The sequence below is a fragment of the Dermacentor albipictus genome, chromosome 4 (genome assembly GCF_038994185.2).
Source record: "Dermacentor albipictus isolate Rhodes 1998 colony chromosome 4, USDA_Dalb.pri_finalv2, whole genome shotgun sequence".
Lineage (NCBI taxonomy): Eukaryota > Metazoa > Arthropoda > Arachnida > Ixodida > Ixodidae > Dermacentor > Dermacentor albipictus.
Genome location: NC_091824.1, coordinates 131,826,937 through 131,851,548, shown reverse-complemented (window position 1 = coordinate 131,851,548; position 24,612 = coordinate 131,826,937). Strand labels below are relative to the sequence as shown.

The following is a 24,612-nucleotide window of genomic DNA, read 5'->3' as shown; positions in this document are numbered from 1 at the left end:
AGAAATTAGTTCCATTGAAGAAAAAGGTAGTTCTTGCTATACAAGTTTCTTTCATTTATATGTTTGAAGCCACTAGAAGATTCAAATTTATTGTAAAACATACAGCTTAAAATGGTCAAAAATATTTGCGCTTACCGCTGCGCTGCTCTTGCTTAAGTTTTGCACAAAGATTGCATTTTGGAGTCTATTTCGTTCAATGTAACACTTTGCACAGCTAATTGCCTAGATTTTAAGCAAAAAAAGATTCAAGGTTGCCTTCATTTATGGGGGTGCAAGCTGCTGCAGTGATGGTACTAGCACGAACCAGAAGAGCGGGCAACACGTGTTCAACAAAAGCTATGGGTTACTTCAGGCAATCAGAAAACGGAACCAGAGGAAGGGCTGCTCCATTGTTCATATCTAATAGCACGATGCCAACTGAATGAAAGCATCACAGAAGGAAGCGTACTGCACAATAATAAAGCCCTCTCTCCTTCTCTGGAACATGCAGCTGGCTCTTGCTACTGATTGGCTGACAAGCACTAGCCTTCACTACTGCACAAAGCTGGTGAGATTGCAGTGTTGATGGTCCTGCTTTTTGCCTATCCAAGATATCTACTATATCAGAGCTGAACAACTGGGCAATCCGAATCAGGGGGTCTAGATGTGAAATTCACAATTGCCATCAACCTAGCCGATCTCAGATCACAGTGCTTGGAGGGGAAATGATAATGCAGAAGAGTGCAGGAGATCACACCCTAGGTTGGCATGTTCACTCCCAACACACTCGCTCATACTCGCTCAAGACTTATTTCAGAGGCATGATATAGAGCATCAGTGAGCGATGTAAGGTATGAGTGACACAAGTATGAACAGGAGCCGGTCAATTTGAGTTGACTTGAGCAAGCACAGAAGTGAGTGCCAGCTCAAGTGAAAGTTAGCTACAGTCAAACCTCGATATATCTAACATGGATATATCGAATTATTGTGTATATCGAACAGGTTCTATATCACCTGGAAAATTGCATGCATTTTTTATTTTTTATTTCGAACGGGGTCGGACGTAAAATGGATGCATCAAACTCCACCACCCCAGACCCCGTGCGCTGTTAACAGGTAGTGAGCTTTCGTGCAACACACTCGAAGATAGCGGTGGCGTGATGGGCGGGTTCCCGACTGCTGCGCACTATACCTGTACACATCGATCGCATCGAGGGCAGCATTTGAACATAGCAGCATATACACATAGCGGCATATGCACATGGCGGTTTGGATAGTTTGACAATGTCAGCAACACATTGCATTTGCTGCACTGACTCCTTGGTGCCGCGCTCTGCGCCTGCCGCGCCTCGCGAGAACTGGCGGTTTGCATACACAAAGGTGCGCGACAGCGCGCGCTCACTGGGCTATTTGATAGGCGCCTTGGCAGATGCCACTTAATACTTTGTTATTGACAGTGTTTCAAAAAGCTTCAATTGACGGACGTGGAGATTGCAGCAGAAGTAGCGGCCGAGGTTGATCCCGGAAGCAGTGATGATGCCCAGCTCGCGACTTCAACTGAGGCTGTAGCTGCTTTGGCCCTTTTTTCTATACCACCACTGAGGCGCAATAGAGGGCACCGGCCTATCACTTGTGAATCGTTTAGACTATGTTGAGGACTCCATGTTTAAGCACACGGCTTCCCATAAGAAGCAGGCTACACTGCTGCAGTACTATCAGCCATATAAATAATTTGTGTGAAGCTTCTAGTAAGTATTTACTGCGCCACGATAGGGGCGCGATCAGGGATTGTTGTTGGTAGTGCGCGCTTGGTTCCACTGCACGCGAACTTGGTTTCATCTCATACGCTGCTTCCATTCGTTGCACTCCTAAAAACTGCTGTCTATCTGGTTTAAAACCTCTCAAGGGTCACTGCTAGGTGCTCGCTCGTACATTGCTCACATAGATGCGATTACATCTGTAAACAGGCAGTACAAACAATGCTGCCATATACAAAGGATGCTACCATGCCTGTGGTACTTTTCTCATGACTCGCTTCGCAAAAGCTGGTAGCCTCTCGACAGAATGAAGCAAATTTCTGACTCGTTTGGTTTTTCTGATGGGCACACAACCATAGAGTTTATTTGGGTGGGCTTACATACACAGTTATAATTGTGCACATGCAAAGGAACCGGTGCACTGGCGCACACATGCTGTTTGAACTTTCTGTCCAACTTGAGAATGTACAGTTAAAATAAGCACACGGTTAAAATATGCACACAAAGAACTGTGGCACGACTAAAATTTCTTTTCACGATGTACGACAAGTCGCTTCAATTTAATGGACGAACATACATTCAACCTTACCTGTCACGCGCGTCTCGACACTGTCACGCTCACAACTTGCTCCCTTTCCGTGCACGCACTAACCTCCTTAAAAATTCATTCTTTCCTCGTACAGTTGTTCAGTTGAATGATCTACCCTCAGAAATTTTCTCTGCTGATAATTTTGAGCAGGCACTACTCATGTATTTTGCACAGTGATATGGAACGTTATTTTTTCCCCTCTTTTATTCATGTTATCGCCTATGCAAGTGCATTTTGTTCTGACAAGAACTTGTTATTTTGATGTGATACTGACTATCTCAGTGCATTTATATGATAGTGTGAATATCGTCCTTTGCAATACAAAAATGCCAACTTGTTACTTTTTGTTTTTCTTCGCTCTCTTCCTTTTCCTGTTCCATATGTCTAGCACGAGAGCATATATTATTCTTGTCCTACATGAGTGCTAGCGGAAATACGCCCACCTGCTTGGTCTGTATAGAGTGCAGTATGTACAAATAAATAAATAAATAAATAACTGCTGCGTTATCCAGGCCTTCTTGTTGGCCTTGTACTGAACAAGTACACTTGCCCCCTTAAAACACCTTGGATTCTTCAATTTCCCTGACTAGCACAGGAAGCTTCTCGCTGCCTGGCATGTTACTGCCGACAAGGACAGTCAGCCGCTCTTTGGTGTGCTTGCCGCCATGGCAGGGGTCACCAGCAAATGCAAGTGTTTTCTCTGGGAGCATTTTGTAGAACCATTCAGTTTCATCGCACGCTGAAAATGCTCTCAGGCATGAACTGCTGTAACGAAGACTGTAGCTTTCCATTCTGATACTGCGCAACAGCTGAATCGTCAACAGCATCGCTTTCCCCGCACATTTTCTTGAACTTCAGATCATTGCAAATCTTGAAATTTCTGAGCCACCCATTGCTGAACCTGAAGTCCTCAACGTTCATTTGAACTGCAAAAGCCTCCGCCTTTTGCTTCAAGACATAACCCAAGACCAGGGTTCACTTTGCGATCATGGTATTTAGCTACACGAGGAGCGCTTCCTCAAAATTTTGGGTAAACGCCCTGACTCGCATTCTTTTTTTTTAACCCCAGTTAACTTTCTGGCCCCTTCCAAGATCTTCAACCTGTGTTTCATGAAATCCAAAACCATTTGCTTCGAAATACCAAACTCCTTGCCTCCGACCCACCCGCTGTGGTTGCTTAGTGGCTATAGTGTTGGCTGCTAAGCACGATGCTGAGTGATCGAATCCCAGCCACAGCGGCCACATTTTGATGGGGGCAAAGTACGAAAACACCCGTGTACTTAGATTTAGTTGCACGTTTAACACGTCCTGGTGGCCCAAATTATTCCGGAGTCCCTCACAACAACATACCTCATAATCAAATTGTGATTTTGGCACGTTAAACACCGCAATATAATTTGTTTTCCCTTGCCCATGTCTGCTTGTAACCGACCGCTTTTAACTTGCTTGATGATGGCGGCTTTCTTTTCCATCGTCAGCCTACAGTAGAGATTTGTGTACTTTGAAGCCATGGGCGAAGATGACAAAGGTGTAATCGGCACCATCTTGTGGGGAGATATGCGACTCTCACGCGTCCCCTGATATGTTGTTTTCCCGCATAGCTCCAGTCTCCTGTAATACGGCTTCACCGTGTGGCTTGGTGCCCACGGCAGTCAGTGTGGTTGAAGTGCATTGCGAGAGATGGCACGAGTGTGGCTCTGCTAACGCCACCTAACAGTAGGGTTACTTGGGCGCGGGAAGGAGAAGGCTCTTCCTCTTTGGCTCAGACTCGGCAAGCGGTGCGAACGTTCTGCGCATACGCCGATCCATGCTTCTGCAAGACCGTATCGTGAAGCCTACCCCGGAATGGATGAACACGATCGTTCGAACTAGCCAGTGTTCGCGTGACCGTACGTGCGAATGACCAGACGTTGGTGCCCATCATGGGGCGAACATATTCGCTCGCTATCTGGTCGCGGTGAGTCGGACTTCCGCGATTTGTCACACGCCCATCGGCATGTTTTGTGGATAGCAACTGGGCTAGCAGGAATTAGTCTATGAAAGGTACAATAAATGCCCTTGTGATTGTTTGCACTACTGTGTTCTCGTTCCTTTGCCCCAAGAGCACAGGTGAGAACCCCACACACTGTCAGCGGTAAATCCGCTGGATGAAAAGCACAGCGCCAAACAGTGGGAAGCTTCAAAGCGAACACCAAAGAGAGTGCACAGCAGCCCAACAGGATTACACAACCAATCACAAGGCTAACTAAAAAACATGCAGATAAACACAAAAGGCTATGGCCATAGCTACAGCTGGCTACGGCTGTCAACAGATCGGTGTGCGAGAGCAGTGGTTTGAGATTTCAATACGATACGATGGCCGCAGGGCCGTGGCTGGCTATGGCTAGCTGATCAGCGTGCAAGTGGGGGTTCAACGCTGCAAGATACTCAAAATGGATGCTGCTTTGGACCTGCCGTTTGGAGCAAAAAGTCTGAAGAATCGGACTGCAAAGGGTTTGAGCATGTGAAATTTCAGACGTTTTTATACATTAGCTGTATGGGGCACCCGACAGTACTGCGAACGAGTCTGAATTATTGGGCATATCTGAATAATCAGGCGTCCAGAAAATCGCACATTGTATATATATAAGTATTTATGGGAGCCAATCTGTATTTATGAATAAACAATGTACGTTTACCTAGGGAAGATATTTCTTTTTGTCACTTTATGGTAACTGTAACAAATAGCCGGACATCTTTTTTTTAGAATAGGTCAGTCGAATATTTTAAGGGGGGATGAGGGTCTTGAAAACTTTTTTTTATTTCTTAACATATCTTCCTGAAAATTGGCATGCAGATATATCTTTGAATGCTGGTCCCAAATATATATTCAGATTTTATATATCTCATCTAGAAATGAAGATATTGCAAAATAATTTATCCCACATAGGTCTTTTCTTACGGGCCATTATGATAATTTCTTAATTAAAAAAACTAGTTTCAAAGAATAGCTGTCATTCCCAAGGGCCCACTGCACATCCTAAAGCTAAAGAAATTTTTAAAAAGTGATCATACAGGTCATGAATGAATAACGAAGTAGGAAGAAAAAAACAATGCAGGAGTAATTAGCTTACATATCACCTAATTGCTAGTCTATTGGGTTTAATGAAAAATGGAAAGCTTTAGGATGCAGTTGAAGATCTACTGAAAAAAATGATACCTAATTCAATAAAATCAGTTGATGCAAACATTATGAAAAGTTCTGTAAGGCAAAGGCATTTGATCGAAAAAGCAAAGCTGAGAAAATTGCATTCAAAGTTTTGCTTACTCTGCCACTTTGGTTTACCTATCACATGGAAAAATTTAATGCTTTAGCATGCAGCCCAGTCATTACTAAACACAATAACACCAAACTCACACAAATCTGTTCATGTAAAGATTGTGAAAACCTCTGTATTGCATTGGCACTTGGCAAAAAAAAAAAAAAAAGCTCAGAAAGTCGTCTTCACTTGCTGCGCCGACGTTCATAAGCTCGAACTTGCGGGAAGTCGCGAACTTCTTCGCGAATGAAGTTTTAATGTTGTCTACGTACTTTTCACGCCCCGCGCAAAACACCGTGTCGAAGCGTTGAGCACGCGAGCTCGGTTCAGCCGCGTTCGTCAGCACCGAAGCGGCGTGCGGAAACGCCGAAGTCGACGTTAGGCTTAGGTCAGCCGGCTCGGCCGCTTCCGACGACACGGAATCCGAAGCGACTTGCAGCGTCTCAAAAGTTAGCATTTTCGACGGGCTTAGTCCAGGCGCATCCACCGGCACTGCAGAGACTTGCGGTAACACCGAAGTTGACACCGATCGGCACTGTCCAGCCGCGTCCACCGGCGAAGCAGGTTGGCGAGCTCAGTCCAGCCGCATCCACCAAGGGCACAGCAGCTTGCGGCATCACCTAAGCTGTAGTTCTCGACGATGTAGCGCTCTTATTCCATGCGCACCTCTCTTTGGTGACTGCTTTTCGCGTGCTTGCTTTCAAGCGCGCGTCTCGCGCCATCGTGACACGCGGAACAAAGACACCAGGCACGCAAAAGCAAGAAATTCGTGGTTAAAAGAAGCGACTCAATGGCCAAAATATCTACAAGAACGATAAAGAAAAAGGCAGAACGAAAAATACTAGGAAACAAAGAGGAATCCGAAAAATGACGTGCGCGCCGGCGAAAGCAGACGACGCGAAGGAGTCGAACAACGCGGCCGCGGGGCCGCGGCAGGCGAAGCATGCGTCACGGCCAATCAGAGGGCTGCGCCTCGGGGAGGCGCTTGTTTCACCCAATCAGCGGCTGTCTCGCGACGATTTCGCGCTTGAGAATGGGTGCCTGGGGTGCCGATCGCTCCGCTGCACGAGGGTCTACAGCGTGCTGAGGGGCGCCAGAATGGAGAGCGGGAAACCAGCTTTCAAACGAGATCAAGATGGCGCCGATCAGTTCGCGTCGCGCGGAGCTACGGCTGCTTGAAAATGAGGCATACCTTCGCGCTTGGCGTTCAATTTCGGCTCACCGACGTTTCTAAATTGCCGTTTTTTTTATACTTTGAGTAGGAATTCAGCCATAATATTTTGTATAGGCATAGTTGGGACATTAAAGACTTCAAAAACGCAATTTTTGAAAATTGCCATTTTTGACCATTTTTCGCGATTTCAAGACACGCGTCCCCCCTTAAATCTGGAATAAGAAAGATCAAACTTGGGGTGGGGGGCACAGTTGGCGGAAGAAATCAACCCTCAAAGGGTTAAATGTACCAGTAACGTAAATTTAGAACTACACCGGCAAATTCAAAAGCGCCAAATGCTGGAAGTAAGCGATCCGTCAGTCCCAATAAGCGCATCAGGGCGCGGTTGCTTTATGCCGGCTCCCTAAAGCCAGTTTCTCCGCTACACAACTGTGTAATGCGGTGAAGCATATTAACAGTGATAAGGGGTTACTGTTACAGAACATTCAATTCCCTTAATTATGCAGGTGCACAGAGCCGTTTCGGACGTTGCTTTGGCAATTTGGGGCCTTCCTCAATGCTGTGTTCATTTCCGGCGGTCCTTTAAGAGGAGATGTGGGTCTTAAAACCAACTTTGTTAATTTTAGTGTGAACGGGATGATATTTAACAGTATTGTTCGGCTTTTTCTGCTGATTGCAAATATCTAATTAGATTTTGTATATCTTCATTAGAACAAATGATACAAAGTTTTTAATACAAAAATTTAATCAATTTCTTACGGGACTTTTCAAAAACTTAACTTTGTCGAGAGGAAAAACAAAGTATATGGCCAGAACGCCAGAGAGTAGCTCTAGCTGGTGATGCTATTTTTATTGTTCTCAGTGCAATTAAAATGCAAAAATACCAGATGTAAACATAATTTCAATATCTTTGCTAATTTTCATTTGTATTTAGTGGCAATTAAAATTTAGCCGGCAACTTTAGAAATAAATAAATAGCATCACCGGCTAGATCGATTCGACACAAATATATTGATACCAAACTTTTTGCTGGTACTTAGAAAGAACATATGAAGATACCCCGTAAGGCAGTGTGCGGTGTTTAAAAAAATGAAGCTGAGAAAAACGAGTTTGAACTTTTAGTTCACTATAACTTTTAATGGACTAACAATATGGCAATATAAATTGCACCACCATGTAGCCCTGTCTTTCAGCAACAAGTTCATGACATATATATGGCCATTTTGCAAAAATAACATTGAGATATTGGTTGCAGAATCATGCATAGTCACTGAAAGCAATGCCAGAAAGCTAGCACCACGAGCTTCACATTTCTATTTTAGTTCCTTGTTGTACAGAAGGCACACAAATGACATCCCTATGCAAATAAGGCTGCGCAGAGTTCATGGCCACAACAAAATATGTCCTTTCCACAAAGTTTATGGCTACAACAAAAAATTTGAATCAAATCCCAGTGGTGGTCGCCATATTTCAATGGAGCTGAAATGCAAAAAAGTTCCTGTGCTTGTGTTGTAGCGCTTCCCAAGTGGTCAAAATTGGTCCAGGATCATATCACGGTTTTGGAACGTAAAATTCCAGAACTCAAATTAAAAAAAAAATTATCTCTTGCACACTCTCACAATTGTGCATTCAGCAAAAGGTCACACCTATACCTATAAAAGCTCAGGACTGTAGGCAGAGTCTGTTGGTGGCTTGTGCCTCTTTGCAAGCTTGTTTATCAAAGCATTTCTGTTTGTGTGATCCTTGTTGGACATGTGAAGCCTCCGACGATCCTTTCGCGCATGCCACACGTGGAGCACTCCAGCACAAGCTTGGCACAGAGCCCCTACCCCTTGCCGGGGTCCTTCGAAGCATCAGCGTTTTCTTGGCGCACACGGGACACGGCATAAGTCCAAAGAAGTCTTGCACCACGGATAAATACACGATGGCAAGTTCCGTTCCGCTGTCGCTGACGTCCTCTTTCGTGTCAACACCCAGCAGCTCAAACTTTCGCTCCGTTGCAGACTGCGACGCCAGGCGCCTTATCGGCGATCGCTGCGCGCTTGCTTCTTTCTTCGGTCGTGAAGAAAACGGTATCTACACGGTCTGCGCCAACATGCGAGGCGTGGGTGGACGAAGTGTTGATGCTAGACGTACTCGGTTGCAGCTCGGAACTCGATCCGGCAGAATCTTCAGGCAGACCAGCAGCCGGCAACTCCGGGTACACGACAGGCTTATCCGTCTACTGTCGTGCATTCCACGGCCACCTTCGCGCCTTGCCGAACGCTTGACGCATAGTAGTCTTCATACGACGGTGTCCTCCAGCCATTTGGGCACCGAAAAAGACACTTTATCGAACGTTGTCGAGAAGCGAGCGGCCGAACGTTCACAGCGGCGCGATGAAACCACACAAACACGCAGCGCGCACGAGAGCGACCGGCCTGTCGGGAACGCGGGAATCGGCACTCAAACGGCGCCAGACCAATAGGAGCGAGGCGCGCGGGGGGCGTGCGCGCTTTGGCCAATCAGCGGCACGGGCGCATCCTTCAGAAATGACGCGATAGCGTCGGTTCCTCCTCACCTACGCCATATTGAACCGGCGCAAAATACGCACAAAGAAAGCAGCTTCCAAACAAGCTCAAAATGGCGCCCGCCAACCAACGCGTTCGCAAATGACGACGGCGCGAAGTTCGAACATTTTTGGCGATTTTTTGCTAATTCCGCGGCCACCCTGGTCCGTATAGATGTTCTTTTTTATTATTTTCCGATTAAATTTAGGTTCTAGATTTCGCGGAGGAATTCTTGAATGTATAAACATAGCGAAAACGCACTTTTTCAAAACTCGACTTTTTTGCGATTTTTTGACATTTCAAGACCCGCGTCTCCCCTTAATACATGTATTAATAGGGTTCTACGGTACATAGCCTGCGGATATATTGGCGAGTATGAGTCAGCACCCACTTATTCTGCTGAACTATGGATCACGCATTATGTGCTTGGCATAGCTATTTGTAATAAAGCAATACACAGGCTATGAAACATGCTGTAATGGAAGGATCTAGTTAATTCTGACATCCTGGGGTTCTAATATGCCCAAATCCCTATACATGAGTCATTTTACAGTCCATCCTTATTAGAACAGCCACTGTGTTTGAGAACCAAACCTGTGACCTCACGCTTCGCCTTGTAGACATACCATGTTCCTAAAGCTGACACTCAGTTGCCTTGTAGCCTGGTGGTATTCCATGGTCCCCGTGTTATTCAGGATGTCTCCACTTGCCTCTCTAAAGTGCACAAACAAAAAATGAGCACATAAATGTCAGAAAATGAAGATGAAGTGACGAAAAGTTGTACATGGCTAGTGTAATTACAATCAAACCTTCATATAATGATGTCACATCCGAAATGAAGATACCTTTGTTTTATCCAATATTTGTCACACGTGCATAAAGCAATATCACTGAAAAAATTTTGCAATTGGGTCTACACAAAAGAGATGCAAATGTAAGCTGATGTTCCAGAGGACTATACCAGATGGATAAAAGACAACAAATACTATATGAAAACGTTGCTGCAGTATCTCTACTACACCAAGCTCCACGCATTCATTTAATGCCCTTTTATATATTTTTTGCTAAACATATCTTGCAGTAGATCCTCCAAATAACTTTAAAGGGGCCCTGAACCACCCCTTGGGCTTGCTGAAAAAACAGTCCGCTGGTAGCATACGCTGCTGTGAACATCTCAGCCAAGTTTTGCTTTCGAACACAGTGCAGGGAGCTCGCAAGTGAATCACGAAGTCACCTTTCTCCTAAACGCTCTCTTTTCACCAAGAGGCCCTGTCCTCACTCTCTTCTGGACGCTCTAGTTCGTCATCGGATGCTCTATTTCATCGATTTCCTAAGACGGCTGCTATTGGCTGATAGCTGACAAGCTGCGGTCGGCTACATGGCATAGATACCACAGCCGCCAAAGAGTGCCGCGACGAGTCCACTGGCTATACTAGGTTAAACTCACTGCGGCTCGCTGAGGACAATTGTGTTTGGCTTATGTTTAGCGCGTCTTAGGCACAAAAGGTGGAAGTTGTGTATACATTAAAATCCAAAATGAAATTTGAACTGCACACCATGGTTACATATAGAAGGCGGAGCGTTGTGGGCACGCCCCACTACACCGTATCCTTCGCAGTGCAAGGCACTGAAGAACGAACGGTAGCTCAGCGGAGGTCGTTATTTGATTGCCAATAACTCAGCTTCTGCTGAATGCACTGAAGTACTTTTGGGAGCAAAGTGTTTCTGAAATGTCCTATTTTCACTTCAAGTGCCATTCTCCACTTCGACAAAAAGTGGATCGGCTGCTTGCCATGCCATTACGTAGCAGCTCAGAAATTTGAAATTACAGACATAATTACGGACCTCAATACTTCTATCTCAATTTATTCGAAAATTCAGTTCATTCATAGAATTTATATTCCCATAATTTACAATGCCGATTGTACCAGATAAGCCGACACACATCCACCCGGATAATTCGTAGTTTCTGGCTGTGGCCTCCAAGACAAACATGTTGCGAAGCACTCTTGGCTTCATATATGGTGGAGGCAGTAACGTTCATTGCTTGTGGCGCTTTCAGTAGATAAATGCACGGCCTTTTGAGATTGTATAAGAGAGAGCTATTGCTGGGACTGCGATTTGAATGCAAGTGATTCCATGATGTGGGCACTGATAATTCACACAGGTGTGCAAAGTGCCCACATTGTGTGGCAGTCAAGAAGCGAGTCAGAGCATCATCATCACCATCATAATCATTTGCTTTTCCATTTCCAGTTTCTTTCCTAGTGTAAACACAAGCTGCATTGCATCTGTCGTCATATTTTCTCCACTGCTGGCACGTCATGTGTGAACAGTTCTCGACCACATGAAAACTCTCAGTAACGTGCCCATTTCTGCAAACGGTCAAAGACAGCAACAGGAGTGACGGACTGGTCTGACTACTTGAACATAGAAGCAGACATGCAGACATTGCACAGGATGCCAGTAGGCGATGGCTGAAGCGATGATGAGCCCACTCATGTGCCCATTTTAGTGACTGTTTCCGACTCCCTGAACTTTGCCTGCAGCTTTGTTGTGTGTAGTGGTGGTAACTGTGAGCTGCTGCTCCTGATACGTGGGCTAGAGATCATGTGCAGTTTTCTCGGGCGACCACTTTCGGAGATAGTTTCACTTTCGCAAGACTCGGAGGCAGACGCGTCTTGCGTATATGGCCGACAGCGTTTGTAGTGCTGCAGCGAACTACCGTACCAAGCAACCACATATCAATGATTACTTCGAGTAGTCCTGCTACGCAGAAAAGTAAATGTGACATGCTTGTGTTGTGCAGTTTTGCTATTCTTTTTCTTGGTTTTTGCTTTCTTTTTGGACAGGGGGTAATTTGAAACTCCACTTAAGATTTTTCATGGTCTCATGGACTTTGAATCAATGAGTTTTAATTTCGCTTTACACTGTTGTCCAATATAGAATCTATTGGTATATAAGGCAAGGTTTTTCCCAGAATTCTTAGCCACGAAGTCCACCCACCCACCCGCGTTATTTGCAAATTTCGCCATTAGGTGTGGCTTCACGGCAGCATGAATTTCGCCTTATACAGTAAAAGCTGTGAAGTATAATGAAGTAATTACAATTACTTCATTATAATCATTAGTTTGTTCATAATCTGTTTCATCATAACAAGGTTCAACGGTACTGCAATACTATTACACTAAACAAGCAGCATGCGTGGTGTCAAAAGCAAGCTTACCCAACACCGACTTTGTCACTCTTCAGCAGGGAATTGGCCTGTCCCTCACTGGAAGTACGTAGTTGAAAAATTGGAAAAGATAATGACAACAGTGTGAAGGCAAGGTGTCAAAACAAACCAGAGCGACAACAAATGTTCAGCTATGTTTGATCTTCTTTACTTAGACTCCAAGCCAAGAAAATCAGGAGAAGCAGAAAAGCGGCTACTGAACAGAAGTTATAAAAGGCCACCAATGCAAAACCATGACACCACCATTCACAGTACCACTGTTTTTGCAACAACGGCTCATTCCTACACGAAGTTGCTGTAGTATTACTTTATTGATATTGCAACATTACATGTAGCTTAAGGTCTTATAGGAAAACCGTTTCCTCTGTTGATGGTAGGAAGTTGCTTTGCTTCTAGTAATCTTCACAATTTTTTCCAAACTGGCTTTCAACAACAAACATACGTGGCATTTGTTTACGAAATAGATGCATACATTCACTTCCCATAAGACTGCTTTTGGGTTGCATTATAACTTGCCACTGCCCTAAAAGGATCTTCTGGAATCACTTCTACTATGACAATACCGTATTTACTTGCATAATGATCGCACCCCTGAAATTTGTTGTCAAAATTCGATTTTTTTTTTTTCCTGTGTAATGATCGCACTCTGAACTTGCCGCAGTGATATGTCATGTGCCAAGTCTAGCTAATATTGATCGCGCTTACCATCTGTCGAATGCTACGCGAATGACTCTTCAGGACATACCAAGCGGACTGCATGCACCAAACATTCTTGACCAGATGCCCCATTTCATTCCTTTCATCACTTTCCACATTTCCATGAAAAGATAAAGCTACAACCGAACTTGCCTTGGCTTTATTATTTGTAGACTTTATGATGGTTGTGGTCAACAACAACAAAAAAGACCCCTTTCGATTCCTCTTGTATGCATCGCGGGCATGCAACAAATCGCGAACGGCAACGATAGTAGCCACGTTTACACTGATACGTTACAAGTGTACCCTATTCATACACCGCGTTTGTAACACAGCTAAGATACTCGCCTACCCTTAGAGGAAACGTGCCGTATTAGGATAGTAGTGAAGACAAATGCCGCAGTTTTCGCAGCATGCCCGTCATGTGTTTCTATGTCACTGGCAGCTAAGCACGCCCATCTCTTTTTCTGTCCCCTCAAAGTGGACCATGGCTACCTTATTGCCGCAAACTTGTCGATTTTAATGATATTATTTATTACTGATATAGAAGAAACTGTTTCAATGCACGTAATGTATTCAAAGAAGAAGAAAAATAGCATATTTATTTTGGTGTCCTGCACTATTACAGCGGCAGCCACCTGTTTGTTGACTTGTTGTCATCCCGCAGCAAATGCAGGATGAAAAAAATATCTTTCTCTTTTCGCAGAAAATTTAACCCACGTAATGATTGTACCTCTGAATTTGCGCCAATTTTTATTACAAGAAAGTGTGATCATTATGCGAGTAAACACGGTACTGCTGGCATATAATACCAAACATAGAACCCAGCTTTGTGGTAGCCATAATATCAGCATAAAAATAAAAATGCTTCATCAGAATTTGTTACTGTTATTATTACTGCTCTACAGCCGTAGTGCATTTTGAAAGAGCATTCGAACATTCACCAAACATTTAACCAAAGCAACAACATAATGTGGATTGTGCAAGGTAGCTTTGTGGTGTAACCTGGATCTACTGTATTTATTTGAATCTAGGCCGGTAGTCTTTTTTTTTTTCATATAATTATATACCAAACTCTAGGGTCAGCTTAGATTTGAGGATTTTTAAAGATTCACCAGTTTCTAATTGAAATTGATAAATATGGTGCATAGCTAGTACCCTCTAAACAAGTCAGTATCACAGCGGATACTAGCCACGCCAGTAGCCAACTGAAGTATGTGAGCAACATCGCCATTTTGACCTGGGTGCCTGTGTCGTATCGGTGTGCAACACGGTGCTATCGTAATGGCACCTAACAGACAATGCCGCTATAGAATGCGACACACTTTCAAACATAAGTTGTGCTATCAGCAGAGGCATTGTCAAACATTCAAGCCCGGCAGGACTTCGACGCTATTGAGAAAAGCGTCAGTCATTGGATCATTGGAGGGGCAATGGGAGGTGCTTTTCACGTGTGCCACAACGAAGATGGCAATTATCAGACCACAACAGCGGTGATGACATAGAATGAGCTCGGCATGCTCATATTCAAACAATGTGGTTTCCATTTTGTGAACGCTGTTCTCCCTTTTGTTCGGCCTACATTCGAAGTAAGTCGTTTTTTTTTTTTTTTCCTGCTTTTGGACTTTCGCGGGTCGGCTTAGAATCAGGGCCAGCCTAGATTCAAGTAAATACGGTATGTACACACAACAAAAGCTAAAGGAACTCCCAGCAGCCACTGCTGTAGAATACCAAGTGTCGCACAAATACATTGTGCTGCACCCAATCCAATCCTTACATATTTGCAGTAAACCTGATGATGAGCACAATAACCTTGCAAGTGATTTGTGAACCTTGAGACACTTTCTCTTGTGCACCAACCTAGGTGGCTTGTTTTGGCAACATTCAATGCCCACTACACTATTCAAAGCCAATTTTCACCACCCAGGTGGCTAACTTCCAAACTGCTCCCTAACACCCCATGTCCTCCATCATCTTGCACCACGAGGGAGAGTCCATGTCAGCCACTTTCATTAAATAACAGCCAGAAACAAAAATCCCGCTCACCTGATAATGGATACCTTGACCTGAGGGGGCGTCATGTGGACGTTTAACTTGCCCCCAACCAGAAGACGGACTGTGGCTGTGAACCTAGTGTTCGTCTTCATAACCTGTGGAGGCTGCTTCTCAATGATGAAAGTACTGTAAATGCAATAAAAACCAACTTCAAAAACTATTCCTAGCACCAATGAGTACTGCTCCCTCCCCTAAAACAGCACTTAAAGAGCGTATGTTTCCTCTTACTATGAAACCGTTCACAAATTGTTCCCAACTTTCTTCGCTTTCAACAAAGCTTTGGCATTGTAATTGGCAACAGCCAACTGTGCTCTATAATTAGATGAACCACTAGGTTGATATTACAACTGTGCTTGCAACTGCAATCTATTTGTTGTAGCTGATTCTGAATGTTTTTTGAAAATTTATGAGGCACACCCTGCTGACACTTAAAAACCCCCTTCTCTAATGTACAGATGCAATAAAGGTGCCACAATGATGACTTGCCAGAGCCTAAATTTTTTGCCTTTCCAACTAGCTGCAGACATTGAAATGTGTTCTGCCATGCTCACCTGGTGACGAGAGAGGAAAGCAGGTTGGTGACTTGGGCATTCAGGGCCGTGAAGCGTTCACCAATCGCAGACGCTCCTCCTATGGGCACCTGCGCGGCCAGGAGCTCAACCCTCTTGATCTGCTGCCGGTTTTGCCAGATCAGCTCTGCCAGGGCTTCACACCTGCATAAAGGAATAGAGGAGTAATTGGCTGAATGACAGATCTGACAAGGTTTAATGACCCAGTGCTGCACGCAGTGGATCTATGTTGTACACCATGCCGAGGGGCTTTCAATTAAGTTACGGTGTACCACTACAAATGGGATACAATTACTGCGGTAGTTTCTTGTATCTGTATCTCAAATACTTGTTACCAAGTATCTTGCATCACACAGCCAAATCTTGATAATTCAAACTCGAAGGGGCCCGAAAATTTGTTCGAATTAAGAAAGCCACTGAAGATGTGATAAAGCAGACTCAGTACTGCATAGCTGCAGAAGGAGACCTATTCGAACACGTCCTCTAGGCAGCAGCTACTGTTCAACGGCACTTACAAATTCATAGATAATAAAGGTACACTGAAATCCGACTTTTGTGTGTGTGTATGTTGATCATACACACACACACGCAATCATACGCAGATGAAATTTCCCGCAAAAACTTTTTTTTTTTCCTCCCTCGTTTGCTGCGGCACAACAGGTCAACAAACAGGCAGCTTCCACTGTAACAGTGCAGGACACCAAAACAAAAATGGTGGCCAGCGGAGCAAGCCGAACACACCGCACGAGATTTTATATTTCTCATGAGTACATTATGCGCATTGAAAGTTTCTTTCGTATCAGTAATGAATAATATCGGCAATTTTGCGACAATAACGTAGCCATGTCCACTTAGAGGGGACAGAAACAGAGATCCATTGAAACACATGGTGGACACACTGCGGTAACTGCGGCATTTGTCTTCACTACTATCCTAATACGGCATGTTTCTGCTAAGGGTGGGCAAATAGCTGTGTTACAAGTGTCGGTGTATATATAGGGTACACTTCTATTGTATCAGTGTAAATGTAGCCACTATTGTTGGCGCTCGTGATTTGTTGTGTGCCCACGAGTGCAGACGAGAAGAATCGAAAGGCACCTTCTTTGTTGTTGTTGTCGACCACAACCATTATGAAGCCCACAAATAAAAAAGCCAAGGTAAATTGGGTTGTACCTTTTTTTTCTTCGTGGAAGCACGGAAAGTGATGAAAGGAATAAAATGGGGCATCTGCTTTTAAGAATGTTTCGCGGAAGCAGTCAGCTTCGTATGTGAAGGGTCATTCCCATAGCATTCGACAGCATTCGACAGATGGTAAGTGCAATCATCATTAGCTAGACTTGGCACACGAGATATCGCTGCGACAAGTTCGGGGTGCGATCATTACACGAGAAAGAAAAAAAGCAAATTTTGACGACAAAATTCAAGGGTGCTATCATAACGCGATGCAATCATTATGCGAGTAAATACGGTATTTACTTTATAGAATGAATGCATTGGCTTTGTGTTTTCTAAACACTTGTGTCGCTTTCCGGTCTGTTTATTCCGCTTTTATTTTACGCCATGAACCTGTTTTTGGAGCACTTATACATTCTCACGAAAACTAAAACCGTCACTTTAATTTGGCTTTGGTCCGAAGCAAGTTTCTGGCGCAAGATATAGCTGAGTGCGCACTGTTCGGTTTGTGATTGGGGTTGTAAAGAGGACCTGGCTCTTCGTCGGGAACTAGGAGTACAGGATTTATTTACAATATTTACATTACGACAGGAGATATATTTCAACAATGTAGCATGACTCACAAATGGAGCACGCAAAACGAAGCACAAAGCACACAGCACAAAGCTCCAAGCACGCCGCTTGTCGAGCACACAGCTGCTTAAAAACACTCTGTCCTCCCTAGATCCCTAGTGAGGGAAAACTGCTGTCCAACCTTCGTCCAATCGGACCGTCCACAGTCATTGGAGGCGTTGTCGACCCGCCTATGAAGGCGAGGGCTCACACACTCACGTACGCACTTCGGATTCCCAGAACCCGAGTTGAGCGGGTCCTCGTAGCCAGGTTGTCACGCTTAACTCCAGCCGGCGCCTTTTAATTCCAGAGCCGACTTCTCAGGTAGCCGCCACGAGTGTCAGCAGACATGAATCCTGCGGCCAGAGGAAGAACGCACCGCAAGACGCCCTTTTCCGAGAAGCTCTCTTGCTGCAAATAGACCATGAAGGCGACAGCGAACCAATACACGGTCCGCCAAACGTGGCTTGACTTGCAGGCACCATCGACTCGACGATGGAGGCGCATGGTTGATTAACTTTGCTGTGGTCTCCAGTTCTCCAAAGGAAGTGCATGGTCGGTTAACGTTGCTGACGTTGCCGGTTCTCGTGAAGGTGGTGCGGGGTCGTTTAACCTAGCTGGCGTCGCCGGTTCTCTGAAGGACGCCAGCCCCACAGAACAATCGAAACTACTGCAGCGGGCCGCGAAAGGTTCGCAGGTCAGTACCTCTGCAGGCTGATCAAGACAGCACTCTGTCCATGTGGTGCGAGCAAAGCCGTGACTTTGAAACGTGATATGCCTATTATGTTGGTTTTCGTGTTTCGTGCGTGGTCAGAGCGGCGCTTCGGCGGCATTATCAAGAGGCTTTTGTTATCAATGTGATCAGTTAGCCTTGAGACACAGATAATAAGTGTGACATAGAGAGGAAGGAATAGCTGCAAAGCTGCAAAACGTGCTGTTGGCGCTCCTTCCGTACCATAATCAAGGTGATGCACTGTCCCTTCGGGTTTCCGACAGGCAATGCAGTCGCTTTCAATCAACTTATTTGAGGGCACTGCTTTATGATGCAATAGCAGCCTGAAAACGAAGACTACATTGACGATATCGTACTGAGCACAAGTGAAAGCGGGCACAATGAGGAAAGCAATGACAATCCTTCGCTCACATCCTCCAAGGTGATTGGTGCACTCGCACTAGACCGGTGTTTCGCGAATGTGGAAGGTTGCAGCCTCAGCTGCTTCGACTCTTTAGACAATGTGGAGAACTGCATGCTGTTGCAGCAGCAAACTTGCCCAAGCAGAAGAATACAGAACTATTCCATGCAAAACTAAGCTAGTTTCACCAATAAAGTGCTTTTATAAATGCTACGAGCTTTTACGGCATCCAATTCTAGCAGACTTATATCAATTATGTCCGATATCAAATTGCTGAGCATATTTTTTCGAGTTTGATATAATCGTGTTCAGCTGTATTACAGATAGAGATGAAAAGGGAAGCAGCAATCTGCCGATTGCCACAGAAGGGGCACTACACTTGCCTACCATGAAGGAATAAGGAGGCAGCAGTAAAAAAAATAACAGATCACAAAAATGAAAGTGAGATGAGAAAGGATAGAGCATGGCAGGAACAGCAAAAGTATAAACGTAAGCATTGCTGAAAGAAGGCATGACATCTAAAGCACTGAAAAAAGGGAACAGCACCTACCACTCTTGGATTTGGTCAAGGTTGTTTTCAAAACTAACGCCATTCCCACCAAGTTGCTGGGCACGCTTCCACTTTATGAGCTCATCATCCAGCACTTGCGTCTGTAGCGTGGACAGCTGCATTGCGGTATCCTGCTGTTTGTCTGCAAAGGCCTGCGAACACAAAACAATACACAGAGATAAGTTGCACAGTTCATTCATTATGTAGCACTCCACATCCAATTACAGTGGAGCATTGGTGATACAATCCCGTTAAATAAGATTTCCCAGTACCAATGTTCTCAATTCTTTTTACCAGTTTATATGTTACCGGAAAACACAATCTTCCGGCACAAATGTTTAGTACATCACCAAACTGCAATCGTATATGTTTTCCAAAGGCCAGATCCCATGTAAATAAAAAAAGGCGGGAGGTGCGAGTGATCGAGAACAGTAGCTTCTGAGTGCAGCAGCTTCCCTGCAGTACTCCCCTGACATTGCGATATGAAAATGTCAGTATGCTTTCAATTTCCTCTTCCAATACCAGCAAATTTTACGAGTTGTTGCATGCTGCCTTCACAGCTATTGCCACCAACCTTACTGTGATAAGCGCCTTCATCTATAGTAAAATCTTGATATACGAACACCACATTAACGAACTTTTCAGAAATCTTCAGCTGACTTCGTATGGATTCAACCTAAAATATTTCAGTAAAGTGAAACCTCATTAAAGCATAGATGGCCGCAGCTCGGATAAGGTACGTACTAAACGGTAGTACTGCTTAACCGAAATTGCAAAAGATCGCCCACTTACATGTCAAAAAGGGAACTCAAGAGAGAGTGCGATGAAAAGGGAAAAGACATGCAGTATTTATTCACTTCCTGCAACAAAAGTTACTTTCGTTTCATGCCGCGGCGGCCTGGCAGCAACGACAGCGGCCTCAAACTTACTGAAGATGCGGGCCAGCTTTTCAGCCAGCCCCCTCTTCTTGGCAAGCACTCACATGGCAGATTCCTCACTGGTGTTGCATGTTCTCGGTGCATGCGGGCAGTAGCGCTGCAGAAGTCACGGGGCACCTTTTTCATTGTGGGGGTGCTGTTCTTGTCACGACAATTGCATTCATGAGGCTGACGAATGTGCTGCTTCTGCCACTGTCGGGCCTGAATCACCCGCGCTGTCACTTTCCATGTCATCCTCATCACGGTCGCTAATCGACACTTCGGCAACAACAGAGGCAATGACGGTGAAAAGTCAAACCTCGTAGCCGACATCTCTTCGCAGTTGCAGCAGCACTGCCGAACAACTTCTTCACATTCCAAATGCCACACACCATAGTCAACAGTAAATCCCTGTTGCGTGCCAGCACCAACTTCTTTGTGTCACATTCGATAGCATGAACAATGTCTAATTTTTCTTATATGCTGAGCGCACGGCGTATTTTTTATCCGAGCTTCGGCATGATGCGAGTCCTTGTTTGCACGATGCCACAATTCTCTCTGGCACGACACCGAAATGATGTTGATGTGGCTTCATGTGCAAATGCACAAGGCGCTTGGAGGCCGTTGTTCTGATCTCTGAGGCTTGCTGTTCTGCTGGGCCAGCCGACGGAGACAACGCACTGCCATGTGTGCGTGACAAAAAGTGGAAACACTATGTGTTAACCGATACGTATGCAATAAGCTGGCACGATTTATGTCGATACAAAACACATTATGTTCAACAGCCGCTGAGTCTGGGATTTGACTTTATTATTCAAACTTGACTACTGTTTTAGCAGGCACGGTTTAATGAGGTTTTACTGTACTACAAACTTCAGAATACCAAACATTTCAGAATAACCGTATTTACATGATTGTAAGTCGACCCCATTTTTTAAATTTGAAAGTCTGAAGTTGGGGGGTCGACTTACAATCGAAACCGAAACATGGCCCCGCCAAAAAAAAGCGATACCAACGGGATCTACAACGTAGTTAGAATTTTATGTTTGCTCTATGGCCCTACCCGTATTTTTTCGCTATCCTGCGTGTTTGTACGCTTTTCGGAAGGGTTCTTCAACATTTTTTGAGAGTTTTACAGTGCATGCAACGCTCATGGGGGGGGGGGGGGGGGGGTGTCGATAGTTGATGGAAGCGCCGCTGTTCCCATTTGCGGCGGCACCCTCAGAACGGCGGCGCTTGTGGGGAGTATCGGTAGTTCATGGTAGAGCAAGTCACCGCTCGCTGGCTGCTCATGAGCTGCTCTTTCTCTGTTTGAAGGCATTGGCATTGGTTTGACGCGTTCCACTTGACTGCCGGCTTTGTGCTACTTCTATGCTTCCCCAGTCGTCATGAGTGCTCCAGGCACACTAATCGTTCGGCACTCGTTCACAGCAGCGTTCAAGAGGGCTGCAATCCTTTACGCCGAAGAAACAAATCACTGCACAGCGGGCCGCAATTTCGATGTTTCTAAACGGGTGGTGCGAGAGTGACGACTGCAGCAAAGCGAAATTTTCACCTGTGACAAGTGCGAAATTTCCCACGTGCCAAAGTCTGGACGCTTTCCGGAGCTGTAGGCTAAGCTTGAGGCGTACGTCGCTGAAATGCGTGATCGGTCCCTGCCAGTGAAGTGCGACGTGGTCATGAAACAAGCCCGGACCTTCGCCTTAATTTTAAGGTTCTGCTCCGCCGCGAGTACAACGAGTGGCTGGCGGCAGAAGACTGCGAAATTACGCCAACTGGACCTGTCAAAAGAGCCTCCCTGACGGCTGCGTGTGGTTGGGTGCATTTGGCATGGGCTGCTGTTCTGCAAGATGTCCTGGTGCGGCCATTTGCCAAATTTAAAATTTCGCTGGACTAAGACGCGCTGTGGGACTGCAGCAACGATGACAGCACTAGTGAAGACTAGTAGTCCAGTGACCATGTCAGCTACTAATAAATTTTTGTTATTGAATGTGCCCTCGGGTATGCTCTCTTATTTTTTTTTTTTTCGGTCACGCGATATGGGGGGTCGACTTACATTAGAGTCGACTTACAATCGTGTAAATACGGTAACAATCATTATTCAGTTTCCGTGCTTTGTTAATAACGCCTCAGTATTATAAACTAATATTCAGAAATTTAGGAATTCCTAGATTTCCGTGTGTATTTCACAGCAGCCGAAACAGTATGCTAGCAGACGACAAGATGCAGAAAATGTACGCCGCAATGTATGGGCTCGGTAAACCCGAGATGGCATTGAATAATTAAAAAATAATGATAATAAAAGGAAGAAAGAAAATACGGGTGAAAATTTTTCAAAAATCTATTCCAGAGCCAGCGGTACATTGGGTATTGCAAGCGAATGTTACACCCAGGTAAATGTCGCCTAGCAACAGAGGTGCGTCCCTTCGTTCGCCCCTCTTCCTGAGCATGCCTCTTTCTTTCGAGCTTCTTTCTGCGGCCGCACTAACTACATACGCGGAGAAATGTAACCTCTGTACTTGCGGGTACGCCACACGGTCGCACTTTGCATTTTCCTGACAGTGTCGTTTGCAAGCGCTTGCCCTTTGGAATAGTTCAGGCGTCCGCCTCGAGTAACAAAGTTGTGTTGCCCAGGCAAGGAATGTGAAAACAAGCAAACAAGAAGCTGCGCTTTGGAAGTGGCATGGAGCTTCCTTTTTTGTCAGTTTTCTCAACGTCAGCGTCTGCTTTGCACGCCTGACTCGCGGTGCTGCAGTGGTGCGTGGTAGCAGAATCTATGGAAAAAAGCAACAGAGCGGGCTCAGAGCCAAAAGCGACAGTTTCTTGGATAGCTTAACCGGTGACAATTTATGAACTGATGGGCTGATGGGCGGAGTGATTAATTTTGGGGCTTTCACTATAACGACCTTTCAGAATAAAAAGTGATTTTCAGCGGTTCCGCATGATTCGTTATATTGAAATTTGACTGATTTGACATGGGACATATGATTTGACATGGGACGTAGTGCTGTTAGAAGCATCACGCACACTTTTTATGGGCAATAACTCAAATATGTCACTGTTCCCTGCTGCAGGCAGAGCGAAGTGAGCATCAAGTTTCGCTATGGCAGCATTGTAGACATCATATTATGTTGTCACACACCAGCTTGATTCATTTCGGTTTCCCATCGCTGGTTGAAAACACTGCACAATAGAAAAACTACAATGTGCATGTCAGGTTGCTTGAATCCCACCTGCTTTACGCAGGTCGACACCTCGTGCCATAACATTGACATGGTTTCAAATTGAAGTTATAGTGAACTGATGGGTTTCACGAACAATGCGTGCCTCACCATAACGACAGTCGTTTGCTACCACTGTGTGACGGGTGTGCCATATTGTCAATAAAGGCTACTGAGGGCCACCATGAAACGCTTGATCGCTTGCAATTGATTGCTTCTCAATCTCTACCAGGAAACTTTTCTTTCAGGTTATTGCTACTACAGTATTTGTGAATTAACTCTACAGGACGCACTATTGTGTTAGCAGCCATGAGCAATTCGTTTTGTGGGGGCGTGTTTCAGAGGGCGGTGAAAGTAGCAGCAAACTTTTTCCTACGAAATGCATGCCCAACTCTTTCTTTTACACATTAATAGTGGCCATATTCGACTAGAACAACTCACCACAGTAATAAGAATCATGATGACAGCTTCGCTAGGCAGTGTCTTTCTAACACGGATGACATGTTGCCACCAAATACCAAAAGCGGCATCCTGGCCTTGACGTCACTCGCAAGAGGGTGCCACTCCAAGTTCTCGCCGCTAATACCATTTCCCAGTGAACACCAGTCGCCTGGCTTGCTCGTTAGCTACGGTCAGCGTCGATAAGTGGCGTAAGTGGTCAGAGTTTGTGCGCACCACTGGACGCTTAGAATGGACCCCGTAAAAGAGAAGCCGGACTTGCTTGTTTCATTTCCAGCGTGCCTAGTATAAACAAAACCTGTCGAGCTTAGGTGAGTTCAATGATCTTCCACCGAGACTACCGTATTTACTCGCATAATGATCGCACTCGCGTAATGATCGCACCCCTAAAATTTGTCGTCAAAATTCGATTTTTTTTATTTCCCGCGTAATGATCGCACCCCGAACTTGCCGCAGCGATATGTCGTGTGCTAAGTCTAGCGAATAAAATGATCGCGCTTACCACCTGTCGAATGCTACGCGAACGACTCTTCAAGACAAGCCAAGCGGCCTGCACGCACTAAACATTCTTAAGTAGATGCCTCATTTCATTACATTCATCACTTTCCGCACTTCCATGACAAAATGAGGTACAACCAAACTTGC

At 45.1% G+C, this 24,612-nt stretch overlaps 1 protein-coding gene across 7 annotated transcripts in view; it reads right to left on the bottom strand.

Moving 5' to 3' along the window:
• Positions 1-24,612, bottom strand: part of Stat92E (Signal transducer and transcription activator Stat92E) — a 183,964-nt gene that overhangs the window by 95,400 nt on the left and 63,952 nt on the right. For all 7 annotated transcript variants that reach the window (XR_011514096.1, XM_065427341.2, XM_065427340.2 and 4 more), the window contains 5 exons: positions 19,371-19,522; positions 15,885-16,046; positions 15,325-15,459; positions 12,574-12,621; positions 9,974-10,061 (listed from right to left, as the gene is read on the bottom strand). Coding sequence is in view for 6 of the 7 variants with exons in the window: in XM_065427341.2 (XP_065283413.1) it covers positions 9,974-10,061; positions 12,574-12,621; positions 15,325-15,459; positions 15,885-16,046; positions 19,371-19,522 (585 nt within the window). In the remaining variant the exon portion in view is untranslated. The remainder of the gene's footprint in view (positions 1-9,973; positions 10,062-12,573; positions 12,622-15,324; positions 15,460-15,884; positions 16,047-19,370; positions 19,523-24,612) is intronic.